Source organism: Pholcus phalangioides, unplaced genomic scaffold (assembly GCF_987345545.1).
Source record: "Pholcus phalangioides strain wild (caught in Gottingen) unplaced genomic scaffold, Ppha-v1.0 ptg000011l_1, whole genome shotgun sequence".
In the NCBI taxonomy this organism is placed as follows: domain Eukaryota; kingdom Metazoa; phylum Arthropoda; class Arachnida; order Araneae; family Pholcidae; genus Pholcus; species Pholcus phalangioides.
Window position 1 is genome coordinate 52,439,289 of NW_028301604.1, and position 25,348 is coordinate 52,464,636.

At 34.4% G+C, this 25,348-nt stretch overlaps 1 protein-coding gene across 4 annotated transcripts in view; it reads right to left on the reverse strand.

The window, feature by feature from the left end:
- 5PtaseI (inositol polyphosphate-5-phosphatase A) overlaps nucleotides 1-25,348 on the reverse strand; it is a 150,160-nt gene that overhangs the window by 13,254 nt on the left and 111,558 nt on the right. For 2 of the 4 annotated variants that reach the window (XR_016193602.1, XR_016193603.1), the window contains one exon: nucleotides 1,907-2,578. Coding sequence is in view for 2 of the 4 variants with exons in the window: in XM_089239657.1 (XP_089095783.1) it covers nucleotides 2,542-2,578 (37 nt within the window). In the remaining 2 variants the exon portion in view is untranslated. Of the gene's footprint in view, nucleotides 1-1,906; nucleotides 2,579-11,424; nucleotides 11,463-25,348 lie in introns of all 4 variants that reach the window. The other 2 variants (XM_089239658.1, XM_089239657.1) reach the window with 2 other exon arrangements.

Genomic DNA, 25,348 nt, shown 5'->3' on the forward strand with positions numbered 1-25,348 from the left:
TAATCCTGTACAAGCATTAGTGGGAAAATCTCTCAAAAATCATGAAATTTAATGACTGGAAGGTCCATAGACCCTTCAGATGCTCCAATAAGTTCACATGAAAACTTATCATTGAACCTATTTTAAGGGTGCCAAATGCTCAGAAAGCTTAATCAGAGATAAGCACTTGAATAATGTTTTTGATTAGCATCATCAAGGACCCCTTGGCAAAACACAGAGAGAACTAAAGACACCCTGTACTATATCATAGTCACTAGCTATATTTTCATTATAATTTCTGCTTTGTTCTGAAACGCATTCCATGGACCCCTCTGCAACCAATATGCTGACTCCCAGGGATCATTTTATTAAGAAGTCACCAAAGAATAAGGCAAATACACAAACTCCTAATGCATTTTGACACATAACGGGTGTCATCCTCAGTACATCTGTTACGTAAGTCTGAAAGAAGTATGTACAATCACTTCAAACGATGTTTCATTCTGACCACAATGTCTGAAGTGAGCAGACATACTTTTTTGTCGCTAAGCAATCGAGAGCCAACATTTGGTATCCAATCCAAGTGGGAACCTTGGTCAGCATGATAAGTGGTAAAATATTTTTTCCTCTGAAAATGACAGCCATTGTGTGTTAAATTGCATTAGGAGTTTGTGTATTTTTTATGTATTTGCCTTATTCGTTGGTGACTTCTCAATATTCTTGGGCAAAGTTGATCTACTATTCCACCCCAGGGGTCAGTAGACCACCATTTGAGTCTTGCTAATTTAAAACATAAAGGAGTTAATGAGAAACTCTAAAGAAACTTTTTAAAAGTTTTGCAAATGATGTTGAGCAACTAAGGACAATCTGTCAAACAAACTACCATCAGGTCAATACTTAAATAAAATGATAATGAAAATTAGAGTAGAATGAGAATAATTGATTTTAAATTTCTTTAAGATCGTTATAATTTAATGTGTAAACCTTAGTTTCATTAATTGATAGTAAAAAATATTGACTTATTATCACAAGTACAATGCTTATCTGCATAAAACATGCATGTATATTCGTAGACTGCATGTTCGTTTCCAATAACTAAGCAAGTTCTCACCAGAGACAGAGGATTTAGTCATTTAAGTTTACACCTCTATGGAGTTACAATAACTATTTAATTCCTTAAAAACAGCCATTGGGATGGGCGAACGGAGGCCCTGAAATTTGATCGTTTCTCTCAAAGAGAGAACTTAAAATCAAGGTATTGAAGAGCACACTGTAAAGGAGAAGAAAAGACCCCCTGGAGAGGTCGATTCCCCACTCTCACCCATAGTGTCTCCCCATGGCGACTCACATATACATGGATGCTAACATACAGGCTCTAATAATGCTCTATTTTTACATCACAGTATTTCCCATTGAAAACATTTTCTAATTTTTTTTATAAAAATATATAAATCTCTATTTTCTAGTTTTTCTAATCTTTTGATTCATTGGTAACAAAAACCAGTCACTTGATAAAATCATCAGAATAAAAGTGATTCCAATCAGGAGTGGGCACTGTAAATAATTTGTTTGAGTGAAATAAACAGTATATAAATTTTGAATATCAAAAATAAAGTAACAGCATTTGCAGCATACCTTGTCATTGCAATTATAAACATTGTGGTTCACTAAGCTATTTAAAAACAAATATAAATTTAAAAAGGAATAGAATGAAAGGTAAAAACAACAGAGCAGATAAAAGATTTATGGGTAATAACTATAAATGTAACTAGATGCAACCACTGCATGCACTAATGAAATAGCAGAGGAAAAGTGTAAAAAAAAAGCAGATAACTGGGTTTAACAAATATAATGTAACAAATGCTCTGATAAAATTATTGAAAAATAAATGAAAGACATCAAATTAAAATACAGTATTCGTGCTTACCATAAAGACTAGGAGATGTCATCTATAAAGCAGGCAGGTAACAGCATGAAAAACCATATATGCATGCAGATGAATATAAAATTGTCACAAAAGCACACATGGACAGCATGTGCAGCATTTGGGCTCTTCTTTGATATGTTTATGATTGCCAGGAATGTTGAGAGATGGTATTGCATGCAAAGAAACTTGTTGATTTCTACTGTCTTTGTGTGAATAAATGCATGAAGATGAAAGATCTTCATTGATGCTTTCTTTTGGTAATTTAAACATATCATTGTTTTTCTGCTTACTATCATTACTAAAACTCACAGATTCTGAAAGGACCACACAATCATCTTCCCTCACAGGCATGTAAAAATTACTGGAAGATGCATAGCTATTAATGAAATTTCTGAATGGCCATACAGAATGCCATATGGGGGACTCTACAATGGGAAACACCTCACAAGGGGATGATTCACTAGCTGAAAGCATAATAGATTTATGATCTGCAGAACAAGCAGGTCTTCTGCTCAATAAAACAGGCTCACTAGAACAAAACAAACGGGAGCTTGAAACATTCCTATCATTAGGAATACAAGACCAGAGGATGCATGCTTCCAAAGAGGACTTGGATATAAAAGGAGACAGCATACCTGTCCTTGGTTGAAGATAACATAACAACATAACAGGCTGAAAGAAAAGCAAAACAAGATGTCAGACATTTAAAAATTTCATGCAAAGGAATGTCAGTACATAATACTAAATACAAATGCATTTGTTATGTATAACATGTTGCAGTCCATGTCTGAAGTCTAGCATCTTCATGAAGTGGTCAGCAACTGGTGATCACTTCACCACCAAATGACCAATCTCTGAAGTCTGGGAAATTTGCAAAATAGTTGACCACTTTGCTGAGATGCTAGACCATGAACTATAACACATACACTGGTGTTAAAAATGAAGCAAATAAATAATGCGCAATAGCACCGGTTTAACACAAGTAATTTTACTTAAATGTGTAGTTGCCGCTATAACCAAAAATATATTTTGTTGCTCTGCCGTAACTTCGGTTATATACTGTATTTATTCAAGTATAGGATGAGGATTTGATTCAATTTTTACTGCTTGAAAACCTAGGTCATCCTATATGAGCAAGCACAGGATGTGCTGTGGTTTTTTGTATGTATTTATTTTTTACAAGGAAATTGTACATGGACTGGTTAACTGCCAAAGATCATGAAGTGACCCTAACCGGCCACATCAAATAGGCTTATGTTTCACAACTTACTAAGTGGGTGTCAGTTATATGGAAAAGTATACCTCTAGAGCTGACATCAAAATCATAAAGGAAATGCTGCATTTCAAATGCACTTAATGGATCAGAGGACAATGCTTTGTGGAGTGAGAGAGAAAATGAGGCAAAGCTTCAGAGGGAGAGTCTGAGAAGACAAAAGATGATGGTGTTAAGTAAGCATGGTTGCATGCCCTTAAAACATGCATTTTATACTATTATCTATGAATAAACAAATTAAGGAATTAATAAATCTACTCTTTTCCTTATTTTGATCTCTAAAATCACATACACACACCTTTTCCTATATGTGAGTAAATAAATAATGTATATTGGTGATAATCACAGCCCTTGTTGAAAATTTTCTATAAAGAGGGTAGTAAATTTGGTTGCTGCATTTCAGTTATATTTGGCATCAATATTTATTATGGCCATTTTGCCTGTTGTGGCATTCGTACTTGTAATGAGTAACCGCTAATATGCTAATGTTTGGGTGATGAAATGAGGAGAATCATTGGTAGATTTGAGCAGGCATGGATGCAGGATACTTGACCATCTACTCGTCCTCAGAAAGGATTCTACCCTTTAGTCCACAATTTCTCGTTATCAACAATAAAAAGAAAGTTATTGAGAACATATCCTTCGTAAATGATAATGCGGATCGCGTGGGATGGAAAATTTTGAATGAGAGCTAAGACCCTCTCATTCAGCTCAAGGAAAACTTTTTCAGCAGAAGTGGCAATGTGGTCGGTTTGTGTTGGTGGATGATTATTACCATTCTGAGTTTTCTACAGGTGTTTTGTCCAGAAAAAAAAAATATGTGACGGATGCAATGTCTCTCTAAGAAATAATGTGTGTAATTGAACAGTGTATTATCAGGAAAATCACACATTTTAGTAAATTAAAATTTCCAAAGAAAGCAGCTGGAGCCTTCTTTCCAAGTTGCTTAGGAAATCAAAAGAAAAAAGACAAAAAACAAATTACAATAAAAATTGTATAACGAAGTAAATAATTTTAAAAATTTAGCATAAAATTATTGCTTAGTGCAAATGAAAATGCGTTGTTAAGCAAAGAAAAGTGTTTTTTTCAGAAATTCTCAAATATTTATTGATTTACTTAATTTTTTTTGCTGTTATAATACATATTTGAAGAACCAATATACGCTTGTAAAGGGGTGATTTAACAATGATGCTGTTTAAAAAAAGCATCCTACTGATTAAATCCAGCCAACTCTGTATTCATAACAATGCAAAATATTCAATTTATAGCAGCCGTTCAGCAGATGATGTGCTCTATTTTTCTATCATAAGATCACAAAAGATGTCCAAGGTCACACACACGTGATGTTCAAAATACCTATTATAATACAGTATTACATTAAATAACACAAATATGTTATATAATACAAAATATATTGCTTTGTTTTATATAATGTATTTTTGTTAAATGTTTCATATAATAAGATCATTGCTTCATTGCTGATTCATTTAAAATCATCCAATATCACATAGGTGATGTCTAACTAGATAGGCATCATTCTATTAATTTTATTGCTAAAATAATACAAAACTGTGTTTCATGCATATAAATACGAGTATAGAGTTAAAAATTTGAAGAAAACAAATTGTCTCAATTTATTTATTATTATTATCAGTAATTGTTATGAACATTTATTTGACAGATTGAATTTGATTTTTTTAAATGCAAAAGCAAGAAATAAAGCCCTACAAAATGATACCATAATTAGGGGGGGGGGGAGAAATAGAACATGATTTTTAAGCATTTTTCTGTCTGGTCATATCGTTTGTAGTATAAAAATTTTCATCAGCTATATACCATATCAATAATTGATGAGAGAAAAAAAAATCACGCTTGTGAATGGCATCATATTTTTTTCTTCTCTCTGCTAAAAATTTTATAATTTCAATTGTAACTAATTAATTCGGAAAATACAGATAACAGTTAATTGCAGCAATATCTATATAATGCTGAATTGAAACAAAAAAAAACTTATGATCACAGAAATTATTTATTAATGAAAAATAAAATGAGCAATAAAAACCTATAGAATAGGCTATTTTAATTAATAAATTATCTTGGATTTATAACAGTAATTCAATGAATAATTACTAAAATTAACAATCACTGTAGTAATAATATGCTTCTGGAAAAATACATTTTTTCTGAGCAAACGAAACCCAAATTTTCATCCACCAACAGGAGAAAAACTTTGGCTAGGAATGTGGAGCATTGTACTTTCTAATACAATCTTCCTGTATATACAAATACAATGCCACAACAGGCAAATTGCCCAACGAGGTGGCTGACTTAAGAACATCATGGATCCCCGAGCCGACACCCACACATGCGGAACCCCCAACGAATCGGTACATGCGGGAATGTGCGTGTACGTGTAGTGAAACCTGACGTAAAGTTTTTGTTTCTCTGTAATGCTTGTTATGTGTAGTGCTGCCATCTGCCACCAGTTTTTCAAACTATGAGTGAATGATTTATCGTTGTAGGACTGTTGGTTTCTGTGGCGAGACTTTTTAACGGGGAGATCAGCTCGCATTTGCGCCTTGAAGTTGGGAACCACAGAAAACCAACTTCAGCTGACCACCACTGTGGGGTTCGAACCCGGATCCTCGCATCGCGAGTCCGTCACTATAACCACTCGACCACCACAGCGGCAAAACTCCATATGCCACGCAAAAGTGTTTGAATTTCACTATATGCTTCCCTTTACACACATAATTCAGAACACAGCCTTTTTTCATGCAGGAAAGAACGTGCAAGAATGTGTCTATTTTTAACAACATACTCTTGGAATGTCGTGCTCCTAACCAGCTTTGATCCTTAGCGCAAGGATGCAATCCTGCTCTGGGCATGCAGGGAAAATTGTGTGTGTGTGAAGGGGCCTTTACACCTCCTTTGCCACTTTCAGAGAATTGCTACAGCCAAACAGCTCTCTCATGCACTTTTGTTTTCAGAAGTGTCCTGCTTACTCCCTTACACAAGAGAACAGGTGGGGCATAGTGTAGAGAACATCAGCCTTGCACCCAACTTCAGTAAGAACAAGTTCTTTTCAGTGACAAGTCTAAATTCAGCCTAGACACAAATTCTCATCATACCCTGATCTGGAGAAAACCTGGGACTTGATACCATTACTCCAACATCGGGTAAAGAGATCACTATGATTGTGGAGGTTGTCCTGATTTCGGCGGGCATCATGTTAGATGGGCACAACCTACTCTGCATTTGGCAGAGGCTCTCTGACTGCTCAGAGGTATAAAGAAGGTATCTTAGAGCCCAATGTGTAACTTTTCAGGGGTACAGTTGGATCTCAGTTACATTTATGGATGACACATAGCTGATCTAGTGAACAAATATCTTCAAAATGTGGATAATATGGCCAACCAGATCTCTTTAAGATATTAAAGATATTTTTCTGTAATGTATATTTAACGCGTTTTGGTGCCCCTTCTCATTTGGCGACCGGTGTTGCCCTAAGACCCTGTTACCAATGTGGGGCCCGATGCCCTACAAGGGGGTCATTTGAGTTTTTCCGTGAAGACTTGGAGCCTTCTAAACTCCCTTTATTATGTTATATCAGTTCAAATTTTTAATTTTCAAACTATTTCTTGATGACTTCTTTGTTTTTTTTGTTACTTTCTTTCAGTGGAAGGTGTTTCACTAAAGGTTCTTAGTGCTTTATGTTCCACGGAAAATTTGTGCCAGTAAGATAAAGTCCATGGACCACCCTCCCTCTCATTAAAATGAAAAAAATGAAGGAGAATGAACTTCTTTAAAAAATAATATTCTGTACATAGTGATATGTAAAAACAATGAATTAATTGTTTTCTCTTCCAAGCTCACAGACCCCTATATGTCTCTCTGAGAAACCCTGATCAATAGAGAGAGAGCATGAGAACCACTGCTTTTGACTAAATAAAAGTAGACAGAAATCGGGAGGGGGCAAAGACCCCCAGTTTTAAAATTTAAGGTGGCAAAGCAAAATTTCATGGTTTTTACACTGGAGAAAAACCCTTTGTTATGAAACTATGAAGTTTCACCGGTGGGAGGGGAGAAATACCCCTGAAAAAATTACGGGGAACATCTGGGTCTCAGATATGCTTTATTGGGGCATGGTCAAAAAAAAATTGGTGTGCAAAAATGCAATTGGTACCGTGAAATCATGCGGCATCTTAGACTTGATGTCTGAAGCATCAGAGCTAAGTACCTGGCTACTAATAGATTTGCTCTAGCTTCAGACATTTGCTCTAGCTTCAGACATTTGCTGCAAGCTGACGGGAAACCTGTTATTGGTGCAAGTCCTGGACTAAAAATAGTCGTTGATGAGCAATTGTTGTCATGTAAATAACTATGTTAATTTATCCAATACATGGCAAATAAGCAGGATAAGTTTAGCATCAAGTTATGGTTAGCAACTATTGTGATATCCACAAATATGTCTTGAATGGCTATCCATATTTGGGCAAAGATAAAGAGAAACCAATCAATGCACAATCTAAAGTCTGGATGCATCGTCTCACAACTGATAACTATTTTACTTCTGTGAAACTTGTAGATGAACCTTCTGTGAAGAAAGCCACAATTGCACGTGACACTTCAATGCCACAATATTGCCGTTGCACTGAGAAATGTAAACAACACACTCATGATAAATAGGTGCAAGAGCAAAAAGAATGTCATAATTCTTAGCACCTTGCACATGAATGTGTCTGCAGATGACAGCGAAAAAAAAAAGGTGACCACTGCCTTTTATTACAATAGCACTAAATGTGGCATAGATGTAGCAGATGAGCTGATGAGGAAATACACTACATGTGGAACTCGCAGGTGATCTGTATTTTACAACATCCTTCAGCATTGTCACACTCAATGCTTGCATAATTTTCAAGGAATCCTCAGGCTCCTCAGATTAATAGTGAGTATTTTTTCTTGAGTTGGTGATTTGCGCAATGAATGCCCTCCAATTCTCACACCAAAAACAAAAGAAACGTGTGCATCAATTGTGCAAGAGACGGAATAAGATTTCTGACAGCCGCAAAGGATACTAGAAACCATTTTGTGGAAAATGTGTTGCTGTCACTGTCAAGCGTGCATATTGTTCAACTTGTGCTGATGTCTAACAAACTTTAGAACATATTGTGGGTATGTTCATGCTCATGAGTATAATTTCACTTTGAGAATTTATAACATGCATTGAGAGTCATATCGCCCTTTTTTGGACTATCATAATTTGTACTCATGCAAAAGCACATCATGAAATAGGTTAAATATTATACAGTCAGACCTCGGTAGAACGTCACCTCTAGACACCAAATAAAAATGACTTCATAATTGGGGTGATTTAATAACGAGTAAACGTTTTTGCCAGTTATGCTAGCAGAACTTTCGAAAAACTGACGTTATAGGTGGGGTGATGTTAAAAGAGGTCGACGTTATAACTAGGCCATACTGTATATTGTCATTTTAACATCATTCATCAATCAAACAACAGTTACTTTTGATAAGGCTTGAGGGTCAAGTTAGGTTAGTCTAACATCTGGCTGTCTAATGTTAAGAGATTTTTTTTTTCCTCAATAAATAAGGTTAAAAATTTAATTATGATAAAATATAAGTTTTTTCCTTGCAACAAAAGAGTGTAAGTCTATCATGAGTGTAAAAGTATTACAATCATCACATTAAATAAATGAACTAAAAAAAAATTTCAGGTCTACACTTTAAGTATATATAGCAAAACCTCGATAAGTCGTCACCTCAAGTTATCGAAAAATTATGACGGCTTAAGCGGAGTGACGAATTAAGTGCAGTTCCGTCAGTTTTAATGTGCTATGTTATGAAAATCGTATAAATTTAAAGTAATATGACATTTATTAAAGTATGAATCAAAATAACAATATTAATAAAATTTATAGATTGCAAAAGAAAAAATAATAGCACTTTTTACCTTTTTTTAATCTCTTATTACTTATTGTGGTAAAATGTACTGGTACACTTTGATTTATACTGGTAATTTTTAATTTAGACTAACAGAGCAACTGTTAGAATAGGTAGCTTTTCTTCATAACAGAACTCTATATTGCACATTAATGTACATCAAAAATTTAAAATTTTAGTGTTTTAATTCTTTATCAGTAGTTCATAATACAACTACAGGGTAATCTCTAACAATGAAAAAATGTCTGATTTTTTTCAACAAAGATATTTTGTTTAAATTTGAAGCCCTAAATTAGTAGAGCCCATGCTTTCTATGATTATTTATTATCCATGCCCGTTGCACTTTGACTTTAACTTGATTAATTCGATTCTTCAATTTACATAATTTTTTATTTCCTTGCACTATATGCAGGGCCATCTTAAGAGCACCATGGGCCCCCGGGCCAAGTGGTTTTTACAGGCCCTATCAGGTAAATTATAGAAAATTTCAACCAAATCTCATTTTTGTGAGGCCCCTTTTCTCTTGAGGCCCAGGTAGGCCCATCCGTTAAGACGACACAGACTATATGTAATCTTTGATGTATGAATAAATTTTGATTTTGCCGGATATGCCTTGCCCCCCCCCCCCTACATTGCTTCTTGCAACAGAGCTTCGGTGTATCGTGGTTCATCCAGTCTCTCCAATGGAGTCCATGCAGAAATGAGATCTAGCTTGAACAGTCCCCAACGTTCCAAAAACCTTAGTTGGCAAATAAACTTCCCCAGCGTAACTTTCGTTACTTAAACTGTTCCGTTTGGGTATATAGGATTTTATGGTGACTTTTAAGCATATGGCAATGCTGTTAACAAACTCTTTTTTAATGGGAGCCATAAAAATAGTCTGTTCCTCTTTCTCAAACTTTTTCATAGTGATGACTTAACCGAAATTAGCGACGAGTAAATGAGGGTTTAATAACATTGTGGTCTATGAGAGCTGGAAGGGTCTGAAGAAAAATGACAGCTTAACCGGAGTAACGACTTATCAGGGTGACAACTTAATGAGGTTTTACTGAATATGTATAAAAGGCAAATTATTCAAATAATGAATTCCCGAACAAAATAAAAAAAAAAATTATGTGTCTGTGTGTGTTCCACAAGTGATACTTATATATTTACCTTCTATAACTTTTTTTTTTCATTTGATCATTTCTCCCTGTATGTCAAAAAGCACCATACTATTTAACATGTAAACCCTTCTAACTGTGCCAATAGTCAGAAATGTATCTCACCATACACACAAGGAAAATACTTTCCTTTTAAATGTTCACAAACAGTTTAGCACTTGTACTTTGTTTCAGAGAAGATGGATGGTGACTGCACAGGATGAAAAAATCTTGCTAAAATTTTAACTTGTTGATAAACCATTTTTTCTAAATCTTCAAACTACTTGAAGGCAATGTAAATTGTGCCTTTCTAGTGATAAACCAGGCTGGTGTACTGCAACTAAGATGAAGATAAAGGCAATGAAAAAGCAAAGACGACCTGAACATATCCCTATATTTGCCTTCTATACATCATTGATATTAATTAAAATTGTCTATAAGTGATTCAGCAACTGGCTACACTTATGGTCCATAAATGATCAAGCACTCTGTAAGTAATGGAAGCAGATTAAAGGTTGAAACACTTATCATTGCATTTAAACTATAAAAATTTTTTTTATAAACCTAAAATGCTTTTCTCGACCTTCAATGCATGCAGAAGTATTTTTATTGGTCTTCAGAAACCACATATAGCCATTAAAACTCCAAGATATGCCAAAATTTAAAATAAAATTAAAAAAAAAACCAGTAAAACCTCCCATATTCAAAACTACCTAAATAATTTTCTGCATCAGTGTACTCAGGTTAAAAGATGCATGCAGGCTAAGAGAGTGTATGCAAGGTCAGTCAACAAAGAAACAGCCCCAATACTCCTCTCACCCATTTTAAAACTTTGTGAAGATATTTACTCATATCTGAAATTTTTCTAAACCGAAATGTTTTCAGTCCCCCCCCCCTTATTTCAAATAAGGGCGATTCCAGTGTGGGGGGAACAATACTTTAACACACACAGCAGTATCATATGTACATTTCATTTATGCAAAAATTTTCAAAACTTAATCAACCACCTTTTAATTGAAAATCCCTACAGCACATCTGTATAACAAAGAGAACCAATTTGAATACTGCATGCATTTCTGGCATTAGAATTGATTATCCCATTCCTATACTATCAAAGTTCAACAAATAAGAATAAATACCTTTCTCAATGCATGAGAGAAAATCCTAAGCATACTGGCTGCATGGCAGAAAATAAAAACTCATTAGACCCACCCCACAAAAACATACTTTTGAAACTTGAAAGAAATCATAGCAAAATATACAGACAATAACTAGGTTAAAGTATTTTTACTTCATGAAATATTTTAATTCATATTCAAGAACAAAAATAAAAACTTCCCTAAAAAAATGCTTTATTTGAATATTTGAATGTATAGCACATTAATTAAAATTAAAATATAATTTCTGCAAAAAGTGATGCAATGTTCTAGTTCATGTTTTTATACTTCCTAAGCTCATTTGTTCCTTTTTCAAATGTGTGCTATGTGTAATATTTTTCTTACCAGAGAACTTAATCTGTGATTTTGTCATAACGGTTGTGATGTTACTTTTGATGAATAAAATTATTTCTGAACTTTTTTACAATTAAAATTCTTCCAATTTTTTTATCAAACTGAATAATTTTAATGTGCATTGTAACTAATGGCATTAGAGAATATCTGAGAAGTTATAAAAAATTGGGACATCTATAACTTGAAAATTCCGACCATTGCATTTGCAGAAGGTCAGTCAATAAGTGTATCAACTAAGCTCTGTACGAAAAACTATGATTGTTGCACAAATGCAACCCTACTAAGTTCATTGATTTGATAAGTTTTAAACCTTTTACCACATTTTCATTTTAGATATTAATTTAATTTTTTTTTTATGATTGAGTTGAAAATTGTTCAACTACTAGACAAAACATTTTAATGAAAAGTAGCAGGAAAAAATCATGCTTCAATATAAAATAAATCTCCAATCTGCTTGCTTATTAAAATTTCCTCTATAGAAAAAATGGCATGACATTCCTAATGGGAATTAATGAAAATTTTTCAACTGATTAAACAAAGATGATAATCAATTAACTAATCATTATCATGTTAACTGATGATCATTTTAATCATTCATAACAATTTTTAATTGATTAATCAAATTTTTAGTCAGTTATTTAGGAATTTTAAACATTTATGTAAAAAACACGGTATTGATGGCTAAAAAATATTAATTTATATAATTTTTTTCAAATTTAATATACATATAAGTCGCTGCCCATACATGTGACAGCAACCTAACTTGGGACGATATGGGGCTTTCGATTTAATATGTTGGTAGCCCTGATGTTTGTTGCATATTACGTTCAAAGCAGGTCAGTAAGTTTGTTTGTTGTTGTGTTAACATTTCATGATAGTTTCAGTAGTGTAGAATGAGTTTTGCCTGAGAAAAATCTGCATGAGACTCTCTGCAAAAGAGAAGTGGAACTTCTAGGTTTCATATATGACTAGATATGACTCATATATAACTCCATAATTTCAATTTCAATTATTTAAAATTGAATTTAGGCATTTGAAATTTAATTAAATGCTGTAATAATCCCGTAGTAAATCCCAGGTGTGGCAGATTTTTTCACTAAACATTTCTGGCATTAATTGTGGTTGGCCTTAAATCCAAAATGGGGCTTTGTATCAAGACTGAAGTCTAGTACAGGAGTGAAGAGTAAGAAAAAAAAGAAAAAATTAAAAATGAAAGAGAAAAAAAAAATTATAACAAATGTGATGAGCCAGAATCGAACTTGTAACCTCTGGATTGTGAGTCGTAACTCTATGAGACCATTCAAGCATTACATCAGCAGATTTTTAGCTATATTTGACCACTCCCTCCATCAGCATAATTTTGCAGCTCTGCCCCTAACTACTAATGCACATTGGGATCAGAGATTTACATTGAGGCCCCCTCCCCAGATGATCAAAAAAAAATTTTTTTTTTTATACAAAAAATATTTAAAAAAAATCAAAATATCAGAAGAAAATACATTGCTATGTTATTCTAATAAATTTCTGTTAACTTCAATGCTATTTGAAGGCTAAGAACTAAAAATTTCTCTTTAAGAAATTCATTGTGACCTATCCTAAGATACTGAGCTCAACCCATGGCCCAAATGTGGTCCCCGGGGTTATCTGATGTGGTCAGCCATCTCAAACCTAATTTTGTGAAAATGAACTAAGCGGTACATTTACAGATCGCTTAACTGACCTGTAGCACAATTCCAGAACACTTATGCAGTCCATGGTACATTCGGAGATCTATTAAGTAACATGTGGCACAGTTTAGAACACTAAACGGCCCACAATGCAGTTCTACATCACTCAAGTTACCTGCAGCATTTTCCTATATTACCTAAGTGATCCAGGGCACAGTTTCAGAGCACTTAAGTGGCCTGCGACATATTTTTAGAGTACTTAAGCAGCCCGGACACATTTTCAGATCACTTGAAGGATCTGCGGGACATTTAGAGATCACTAAAGTGGCTCTATAAAGAACTTATCAATAGGGGAATGTTAATTCAGGTGCTCACAAACTTGGGAAAGGTTTTTATCAGTTTTGGCCCATCTAGTAAGATGATGTATATATAATATATTTATGGTTACAATTTATTTAGTAATTATCAAGTTAGATAATATTTGTATAATTTGAGTTTGTTTGAAGAGATAATTGGTACATATATATTTTTAGAAAGTTGCATAAGTATATGTGAATTAGCAATCAAGTGTGTGTGTGACATCACTCATTATCCTCTAATCATTATAAGCCTATGGGATTCTGGGAAATTTTCTCCTTTTCATAGTAGATTCATAGATTAGTGGTTGATTGTGTACTGGCAAAGCTTCCTAGATGTACAAGCCGTAATGTACAAGCCGCCGAGGTTCTGATGTCACAATCCGGGTCCTTAGCGTGGCTGTTTTAAATGAAGCACACCACGTGCATTTGTCATGTTTTATTTAAATTCTTCAAATTTTTAATATTTATTTTACTGTTTACCAGTTGTTGCTGCTTTTTTATTTGTAGCAACACATTAGCCACAGAAATTTTGTTTAAATAATTCTAAAAGGAGCCAAGAACTTTGATAATCATCTGATGTCTGAAACAAAAAGGTACATAATTCAGTCAATATATCTGATTTATTTTTGCTGATTTTATTTTGCATAATTAATTTGAAAGCAGATATGTTTTTTTCGTGTCGAAATTTTATTCCCTTGAAGAACATTTTTCAGATCTATAGTCCGTTTCAGGTTAACTTTGCAGTGAAGAGGAAGCTACGAGGGAACCGCATCACTCGTTGCTATGACAGCGAAAGCCTCTTAACCAATGTATTGATGCGCAGCCTCGGTAAGGTATGGCTGATTCTCGCCAATCTCGCAGAAATTTTTTTTTTTCGTATAACGTAATGCTTGTAGAAAAAATTGCAGTCAGTAACAATTAGCTAATGAAAAAACGAAAAACCATCGTCGATACTTTCAGAAATTAAAGTGCGGTTTTCGAAAAAAAATTTTTTTTTTTTTAATTGAAAAGTATTTTAGTAACTTCTATTAACCCGGTTTTCACGTTTGAATTTGGGAATAGCCCCAAATAATAATAATAAAAATGATAAGGCAAAATTTAGAATTCTTTTACTCACTTTTCTTGCCGAAATTTCCGTCGCTCACCCACCCGAACGCATATACGTCGATGCCACTTGTTATCACTACAGTTTTAGTCATTTTTTACGGATTCCCATTCTATGGAATCCTCACTTGAAGTTGTAGAACTATCGGATTCTCTAATACTTATTAATTGTTGTTGCTCCAACATGTGTTCCATCAGGCCATCTGCAATCCAAAATTCCTCTTCTTTTCAATAACGTGCTTTATGTGTTATTGCCAAAAAGAACGGAGAACATTTTAGCGTGTCTATCTCTAGTGAAAAGATACAACTGTCCCAGAAGGAAAAAATACACTGCAAGCCTAAACCATTGTGTGGGTCTCTCTCTCTCTCTCTCTTGCTTATTTATATTTATCTGGAGAGACAGCCTCTGTGTGTGTGTGCAAAAGAGACATTACTTATGTCAACACTATCGGCTATTGGAATTCAGAAACTACCCCTATCTCACGAACACGGCAAGAAATAGATAATTTTAAAAAAAAAGGGGGCGAGCGCCTGGAACAGTAACTTACACCCATAAAGAGAGCCTCTCACAACGGTATCGGCGCTGTCATGAAAGAGGGACTTTTCCTGTAATCTGTGAGTGAATATCTGAATTCGTTGGAGGTTATTTTCGGGAGAAAAAAAAAACCTGATTGAATATTCGTCTGGGTGTGTAGGCCTATAACTACATGCAAAACTGAATGGAAAAGTGTATTGGAAAATTCAACAAAATGACGATATAATATATATATATAACTATACAACCAAAAAAAAAGCACGACAGTGATATTGGCGGGGAAAATTTCTAGGAAATCGCGCCAAAATGTTCTTGAGCTCGCCATGGATTTTTGATAATGGTAACCAATATTTTTTCTAATTTAAAATTTTTTAACAAATATACATTGGCTCAAAACGGTATTTTTTCAGTATCTTTTTCGAAATCATAAAAAAATTTGAAATATTCTATATAAATGATCATCAGAAACCTCCGATGTATGGGAACTATATTTTGCGGCGAAGGAATACACTCTCTACCTTTCTCTTCACTGCAAAGTTAACCTGAAACAAACTATAATAAACATTTTTTTTTTAAATATTGAGTAAATCAAATTTCTCAGGTCTGTACTTGATTAAAAATACAAACATTAATGTGCCAAGTGACGTGAAATTAATGAAGGGATAGGATATTTTTTTTAAATAAATAATAAAGTATTTTGTAAATCTAACTTGCATTTTAAACCATTAAATTTAAATGTGTGTCATCTTCCTGTGTTAGCATTCTTGCACAAAAAAAATTCAGAATATTTCATAGTTCAATAATTTCATTGCCTATATGCTGTATATTATGAATACTACACCTGTAACATTTTACATTTGCTTGTGGGTGTCTCAGTGCTGCTGTGTTTTATAGCTGTAGGTCAAACTGCAAGGGGAAGCGAAAAACCGAATGGAACCCTTATCGTACTGAGGAAAAAAATCCAATTTTAGCACCTCTGATGTGATAATTCTTGCTGGATAACCATCATGTTTGACAACAAAGTTACTAATTAAAAGAAAGTTGTGGGGGGCGGTAGCCCAGGTTGATAAGATACTCACCTAAAATACCAAAGGATGTTTAGAGGTTTCCCAAGTTCGATACCCGGTTAATCCTTGTCAGAAAACTTTCCTGACACAAGGGTACAACAGAAACGGTGACATGACCGCAGAAAAAATTGCTACTGTAGGGAGTCCCCCATCGAGAGATTAGCACACCACCCTCTCGATGAGTATAAAAAACAAGCCGGCCATTCGGAATCAGCAATAAATTGTAGGTGTCAGTCATTAGTCCTCCTGTGCAGAAAATGACCGTGGTGCAACAAAAATGATCAAATGATCAAAGAAAGTCACCAAAGGAAAGAAATAATAAAATCAATGGCAAACAAGAAAAGCAGTTCAAAGAGTGTCACTGTCTGGCACGATAATAATCATCTTGTACCAGAGTCTTCTTATGAGTGGTTCCTGGGAAAAGACCCAAAGTTTACTTCATGGTAAAATAAGTGAAATTTTATCCTTTCTTGCATGAATAGTTGGAACTGAGTTTTAAAGAAACTGCTCACTATTCCCCACAAATGTTATTATGGGCATCAATATTTTATTTCAACAATCCAGCTGTGAAGAATATCGCCTTGTGAAGAATTCAAATAAACCGATACTGCCTCATGCATATTACTTCAAGTATTGCTGCAAAATGTAGGTGTCCCGGAGTATTGTACAGAACTCAAACGTGAAACATGTAGCAGGAAAAATGTTGTGAACTTTTTGAAATCGAGAAGTTAGTTTGATAATGCCTAAAATTTATGTTAAACCAGGAACATATTATAAGAAAACTTCAATTAAAGGTCTGGCTATCAATTTGACATCAATACAAGATGATGGACAATATTCAAAGGTATTTGCAACTGTGGTAAGTCTCTGTTATGATTGTGTCAAAATAATTTCTAACATATTCCTCAATAATTACACAAAAACTAAATATGATAACTTTAATGCCAAATCTTCAATAAAAAGAAACTTGCTGCTATAGAACAATCTTAATTGCATTGAATAACTTTTTTTAATTTGAGGTATTTTTGAAAAAGTACAAAGGTGCATTTTGATTATACGTGTGAATTTTTTTTTTTGCCTTTTTCAGGAGATATACGTCTTTTTAATTTTGAAACCTGATATTTAAAAAAAATTTATCCCATTAAATATGTCAAACTACAATTCTGCAAATAAAATTTTATTTATATGTGTTAATAATTCCCCAATTAGAATTAGAAACTAAAATTTATTTTATGGAATTTTTATAAATGAGTGCAATAAGAGTAAGACTTTTCACAATGTGTAATATTGTAAGAGATTATATGTATACTAGTAATTATTATCCTCATACATTAATAAATTTGAACATTTAAAAAATTTTATGATAATGTTTAGAGCAGCAACCAATTTCCCCTTGAATTATATTGATAATATGAATGTAGTTCAGTGAATAAAAAATATTTTAATAACATTGTTGTTTTCTTTATTTTTGTATATTGCCTGTGTATAATTTTATTTTAAATACAAATTCTAATACATTATATTATATAAATAAAGAAAGGTTGCTGAACAATCAAATATATTGCCTGATTTTTCAAAAATATTTGCTTGGGAGAAAAAACACATCGAGAAATACTTGTTGGCAGAGAATTCGAAACCTTTCTTTTCATATTTAATTCATTAATTTAAAATATTGTTTTTTCGTATACCATACTAGGTATTAATTGTAATTAAAAAAAATTAAAATTCACCGGTTTTTTTCCTTCCAATCATAAAAAATACATGTTGGTTGTGAATTTTAAATGCTTGAGTGTAAAGAGAAGCGTGTACATGGTAGGACTTGGGTTGTGACATCACGAAGATATGTTTCAGGCTTGTAGTATCTAGGAGGCTTTGGTGCTGAAGAGAATATAGCCAGACTATATTCAGTAGAATATATAGTTTGGCTATTTTTATTAGCATTTATCATCTTAATTTATTACCTGGCTTATCTTGTGCACTTTATGCAAGAAATTAACATGTTATTCACTGATGTTACTCTGCTGTAAGTCGTTGGACGAGAAATTAACTCAAGAAATGATTATCGGTCCAGTGCCATGAAAAATCTTGGACATTGTGCTGACTAAATCAAAATGGCAGACAGCATTGCCGGCTTTGATATGGAGGATATTGGAAGCAGTATTGAACAGGTGAAAATTCCCGTATTGACTAACTATAACTACTATACTTGGAGAGAAAGAATTGAATCCCTTCTACAAGTGATTGGATGTAAGAAACTCATTGATGAATTTAAGCCAATATTGCCAGTCACAGCATCAGAGGCTGAATGAGTGAATTTACAAAATAAAAACATTTGATAAAAATTCAATTTTGATCTTACTCAACATTCAATGGAGCATGATGATTATGATGTCAATACATATATACACATATAAATTTTGATCAACCATGCAAATCTTTGATGCTGGGGGAAGGGCTGCAACCTCTTCATGCTTCCATGTATTTCCGCCCATGGGAAGCACTGTCTCATAGCATAAACAGAAAGCAAATTTCTCAATCAGAGTCAAACCTTGTTACTGAGAAAATAAAAGGTACTCAGGAAATTAATTCACTTGGACCAAATTTTTTATTATTGTATAAAATTTTTAAAATTTACTTTAATGAGACCCAATACATGTTTCATGTAAAGCGGTAAAATGTGTTAAGCAACTCCATTTAATGACATTCAATGAGATGTGATTATTTGCAATTTCTTCATTTTTGCAGCACTACAGTGATTTTGTGTTTACAATGGTTTATTCAAATGAGACCTGGCAAAGTCAATGAAAAAAAAAATAACAATTCAAACCCAGTCCTTACTGGCGTCAAAGCCGGGGGTGCTGTGGGTGCTGGAGCACCCATGAGAATTGTGACGCAGGTCTCAGCTGCCCCAGAATTTATTCAGAAATTGAAATTTTCTATATATAAAGCTCAAGACAAACACTCACAGGTTCAAAACACTGCCAATGCCCCCTGCTAGTCCTGCTGAACTGAACATGCTCATATATATAATAGCCACTTCAGCTGTCAGAAGATCATTCGTATATGGTGAATATTAATAAATAAAACTCAATGCTTTTCAAGTTTTTAAATCTTTCTCAGGTCGGCATCAATTTTGTTACTTTTGGGTAACCACCAGACTGATAATTTAAAGTGCTTGGATAAGATCAAGTTGGCACAAGTGTGTCCATAAACAAAATTGTGATTCATACGGTCAAATGAAATACCAAATTCTCTTGCCTTCCGGTATAATATATATATGCAACACTTTAAAACAGTTCAGCATAAATCACACTTGGCAAACTGTACTCATCAAAGTTGTAACTGCCCTACTTTAGATAAAGTCTCTTTGTGGAAATACCTTGAAATTCATGTTGATTCAAACTTGAAATGGAAAAATCTATATTGCACATCTGATTAAAAAGCTTAGATATTTCCATTCTAGGTTTCATAACATACAAAATTTTGTTAATAATTTTTCTACCTTCCATATACTATGCTTGGGTTCAATCATCAAAGCAATATGGAATAAATATTTGGGGATGCAACTATAAAATCCAATCTACTTCCACAATCATCAACATCAAACAAAAGTTTTTTTAAATTTTGCACTATGATTCAAATCAATTCACACTCAATTTCAAATAATGATTCCACTGCAAAATATATCTTCGGTATACTGCAACTGGTTTTCTACAATTTGGTTCTCTTCCTGCAAAAACAAATATTTATGCTCTGCGAAAAATAAAATGTCTTTGAGAAGACTCATTGATACACCTATGGAATTCCTTTACATAAAAAGGAAATATTTCTCAAACCTTTTTGTCTATTTAGCACCAGGGCCATCTTTTTAAAAGCATCATGGGCCCCTTGGCCAAGTGATTTTTTGAGGCCCTACCAGACAAATTCTTGAAAATTTCAACCAAATCTCATTTTTATGAGGCCCCTGTTCTCTTGAGGTGCCTGGGTAGGCCCATGCCTTAAGACAGCACTGCTTAGAACCTAAAATTTATAATACATTACCTGATAATTCTTCATACTATGTGTTCAAAGGAGAATTGATCCAATTTATATTAACCAATTCAAATATTGAAGTTTATTTTTTAATATGAATTTATTGCAGATATAGAATTTAAATATTTCTTTCTTGGCATGTTTGGCAATCATGGTTTTTATATGCAACCATTTTCCCATTTTATGTAACACATGTTCCCAATAGCCGTTTGGTTGTTGTCTGATCATATTTCCATTCTGATAATATTTTTCTGTACTTTTTTTAAAATTAGCATATGCTCCTTTAGCATGTGCGTTTCAGGTTTTCCCCAACTTAAAATACTGTTTTACATTTCGTAAAGGCCTATATTTGTTTTTTATTAATGTATGTTCACACAACTTATGTTTAATTAATGCTAATTTCTGTTATTTTAATATCCATATGATCTATTGTAAATAGTAATTTTCTCCCTTAAGGATATAATATAGTAATTACACAAAATATAGTATAGGCCCCAAAAGTTGTGGAAGGCTCTATTAGATTTTTACATAGAAAGATACTCTTAAAATATAAATATGATTGTATTAAAAATATAATTATTATGTGTATTAAAAATATATTTATTATGTGTATTAAAAATATAATTATTATGTGTATTAAAAATATAATTATTATGTGTATTAAAAATATAATTATTATGTGTATGTAATAATGTAAATAAATGTAAACATATTATATTAATAAATCGCAAGATATTATATTAATAAATTGCAAGATATTATATATAATATTAAAAATTAGGAATATGTATAAACATGTTATCGCAAATTGCAAATTGGCCCTGATAAGATTCCTTTGATATGCGACACCTTTGATTTTTTTTCTTTTCGTATAAGTTTCCTTGGGGAAAAAGGACAAAAGTAAGTGATCTTGGATTTCTGAGTCTCATATGGGTAAGAGATGCAGTTGAAAATTTTGGGTGATATGAATATATAGAGCATCTAGTAAATGAACAAAAATAGTTTAAAAATTAGATGATCTACAATGTTCTTGTAGAAATGCACAGGAAGGCACGATCCTATGTTGTCATGGCTATCATAGTGCACCTTAAATTTTTATAAGCCCCATGGGTGTGAGCTTTGAAAAATGGAAGCAAAACTTAACAGATCTACATAAAAGTCATGGCTTAAATAGAACATTTGCACCTGTAAATGGTGTAGGATGGATAGGGAGGGTATGTAATGCGAACATTGCATTGTGGTACCTCAACAAACCAAGGATGGTTCGAGATTCCAGATATTTGCCACTGAATTTTAATGAATAAATTGTTTTAAAACACTATTTAGACATCAACTGTATCTAATTTTATTTTGGTGATCAGTACAGGTAAACTTCTTTACTCCTTGACCACTCAAATATTTTTCATTTTTTTGTATTCTATAGTTCTGTTTCTGCATTTATTATTAAGTCGATGTTCATTAATGGTCTATTATAATCACCCCACGTTATAGCGATCATTCCGTGACAACGACCAGTAAGATAAGTCCCAAATGTATTCATAGAATGACTATCATGAAGGTTTTATTTTCGATATAACAACCCTCCTAATATAACGGCCGTTTTTGACGGGACAAAGGGGGTCGTACAGTCGATGCTTACATCAACTCGATGCCCCTAGGAGTCACAAGGCACACTTTGAGAAACATTGCTGTATTCCTTTAAATTCAGCCTAAATGTTACATCGCAACACAACTAATGGTGAATGATTCGCCAATTCGATCATGACCTTATTCTAGTAAGAAATTTCTCCAACTCCCTCATTTGGTCACATGCGCATACTGTAAGATTTTGTTGTTCACTATTGCTGATCGGTAAAGACCAAAGCCGCTTGGAAGTTAAGGCAGCTTTGGTAAAAACCGACAAGATTAAAAAAACTTTCTTCCTTTGCTGGGGGAAAAATGGTGTCCTTTCTCATCCCCTCACAAGAGTGGGGCTTCAGCCCTGAGGCCCGGGGGAAATTACCACCATTGTTTGTTTCTTCATGCTATAAATTCACTATAGAGACACCACTTCCTCTGTCATGAAGTCTCTGGCTTGCGGACCCACCAAAGATCCCAACCTGGAGGCCCTGCTTCCAGAAGTGAAGGTCATGTCCTTCCTAACATATGGACACCAATATTGTTCCCAAGAGGATTACAGTGGTCCGTTCACCCCTCACTCTAGGAAATAGGTGATTTTGAGAACACTGCTTTAGAGAATATTAAGATGGTTAAAGGCCCGGACAAGCATGAAAAAAAACACTCTTTTTATTCATCCAGCTAAACAGCTTCCCCCCCCCCTACCCATAATGTCACCAATAGACACATTGATGATGTCTTTCTTCTAATTCTTCTTTTTGTTCACCAATACCCCCCCCCCCCCACAGAAAAAAGAAGCTTGGAGAAAAGAAACCAATGAATAATGAAAGAATATTGAATGCCACAGCTTCAAAATAAGCCCAGGTTTTAGGAAAAAATAGAGTGCGGAAAAAAAAGGGTTTTTTAAACTTGTAAAAAATCTGTGACCTTCCCCCAAACTTTATGACTTTACTGTGACCCTTTTCTCATTCCATAGCTTTCCTGTGACTGTGAATTTTCCGTGATGGTAGACATCCTGAGTAGGGGAAACACAATTTTTCTCTAGGTGTATAAGCCAGACAAAAAAAAGCATGCATTTTTAAAGACATCAATGCAATAGTAGCCAATCAAAGAGTAATGATTTTAGAAGAAGCAAACACGAATGGTTCTAAAAAATTACTGATCAGACAATGGGCATATCCAAAATACACTGCTCAAAACAATTAGGGGAGCACATGGTTTTAACAAAATTATGCAAAGATGTATACCGATAAGTAACATAAAATGAATCATCCATAATTTAAAGCCTAGCAGGAAACGGAAGAAGAAAACTTCATATGCAAATCAAAGTTCATGACGTCAAAAACCAGAAAAAGGAGATAAGGGCAGAAATCGGGATGTTGCAGAAACGTCTGTTTTACTGCCGTAACTGTGAAATTCGATTGTGCAGTATTTTTTTTTGAGACAAGGTGACTTGAGGATGTCTCAACAACGTGATTTACCGGAATCCATGGCATGGCGTGTTATAGGCAGACTGGAATCCGGGAAAACACAATGTAGTGTCATGGACACTGTTGGAGTCGCCAGAAGTGTTGTTGCAAGGCTGTGGAATCGATTCCAAGAAACAGGAAATGTTAGACGTCGAACAGGGCAAGGTCGGCCACGCGCCACTACAGCAACTGATGACCGGTATATACAGTTAACAGCCCGTCGAAACAGAACAGAGAATGCTACGCAGCTGCAAAGACGGTTGCTCTTGGCAACAGGACGAAGGGTGTCCAGCCAAACAGTACGTAATCGGCTTCATGAGGGAGGGCTCTATGCACGTAGGCCAATGGTCTGCATTCCGTTGACCCCACGCCACCGTGCAGCCCGAAGAAGATGGGCTGCTGAACATCAAGATTGGGAGCAACATGATAGGAGCCAAGTGCTGTTTACAGACGAGTCCCAATTCAGTCTGGAGTGTGACACCCGACGTGTTCTGGTATTGAGGGACAGGGGCACTCGAAATAACCCTGCATTCGTTCGTGAAAGGTCACAATACAGACGAGCTGGTTGGATGGTATGGGGTGGAATCAGCATAGGCGGACGTACGGACCTGCATATCATTTGGAATGGCACTTTGACGGCCCGAAGGTATGCAGACGAGATACTGCGACCTCATGGCATCCCTTACGCTGGAGCCATTGGAGATTCCTTTGTTTTCCAGGATGATAATGCCCGACCGCATAGAGCTCGTCTGGTGGAGAACATGCTTGAAGCTGAAACAATACAGCGTATGGAATGGCCAGCGTGCTCTCCTGACCTGAATCCAATCGAGCATGTTTGGGACATGCTCGATTGGATAATATATATATAATACACTTAATAATAACATAACTTAATAATATCTTAACATAATATATAATACACTACCATAAAAAAGATTATGGTTGCCTTATCTAAATATGAATAGCTTCTCACTATGTCGTTCCCACTATGTCTATTGTACTGCTTTTTTAAACATGTCAATTATGTTAGAATTCAGGACCCCCAGAGGTAAGCTGTTCCATTTTTTAACAACCCCATTTTAAAAAAAAACTCCCTCAACACCATAACCTTGAACTGTTCTTTACTAAATGATACTGGTGTCCCTGTGTCAAAGCTATTGATTGATGGTGCATTAATAACTCATGGTTCATCCTATCCATCCCGTTAAAAATTTTGAACACTTCTATCATATCCCCACAACACCTGCATTCTTCCAATGCAAAAATATGCAAGAAATCAAGTGTTTCTTCATAGCTCAAGCCTTGTGTGCCAACAAGAGCATGTGTAGTTCTTCTCTGCTTCTGCTCATTTCAAGTCTGCCTCTATGTAGGTATGGTCTCCAAAACCTTATGGCATACTCTAATACAGGACGAACTAAGCCCTGGAAAAGTGGAAGGATCACTTTGGGAGAATGCAAAGAGACCTTCTGAGAATTAAACTGAGTATTCTGCACATTTTTAAATCACTGCTGAACAATGTTCAGAAAACATATGCCACTAGTCAATGAGAATTCCCAAATCGATGATCCTAGTTGCATCTGGAATGACACCATCATTCAACTCCTAAGTAAAACGTGGGTTGTTCAAACCAAAATGAGCAGCCATGCACTTGTTCACTGCTAAACGTCATGTGCCATTCATTTGCCCATGCTGCAATTCTGTT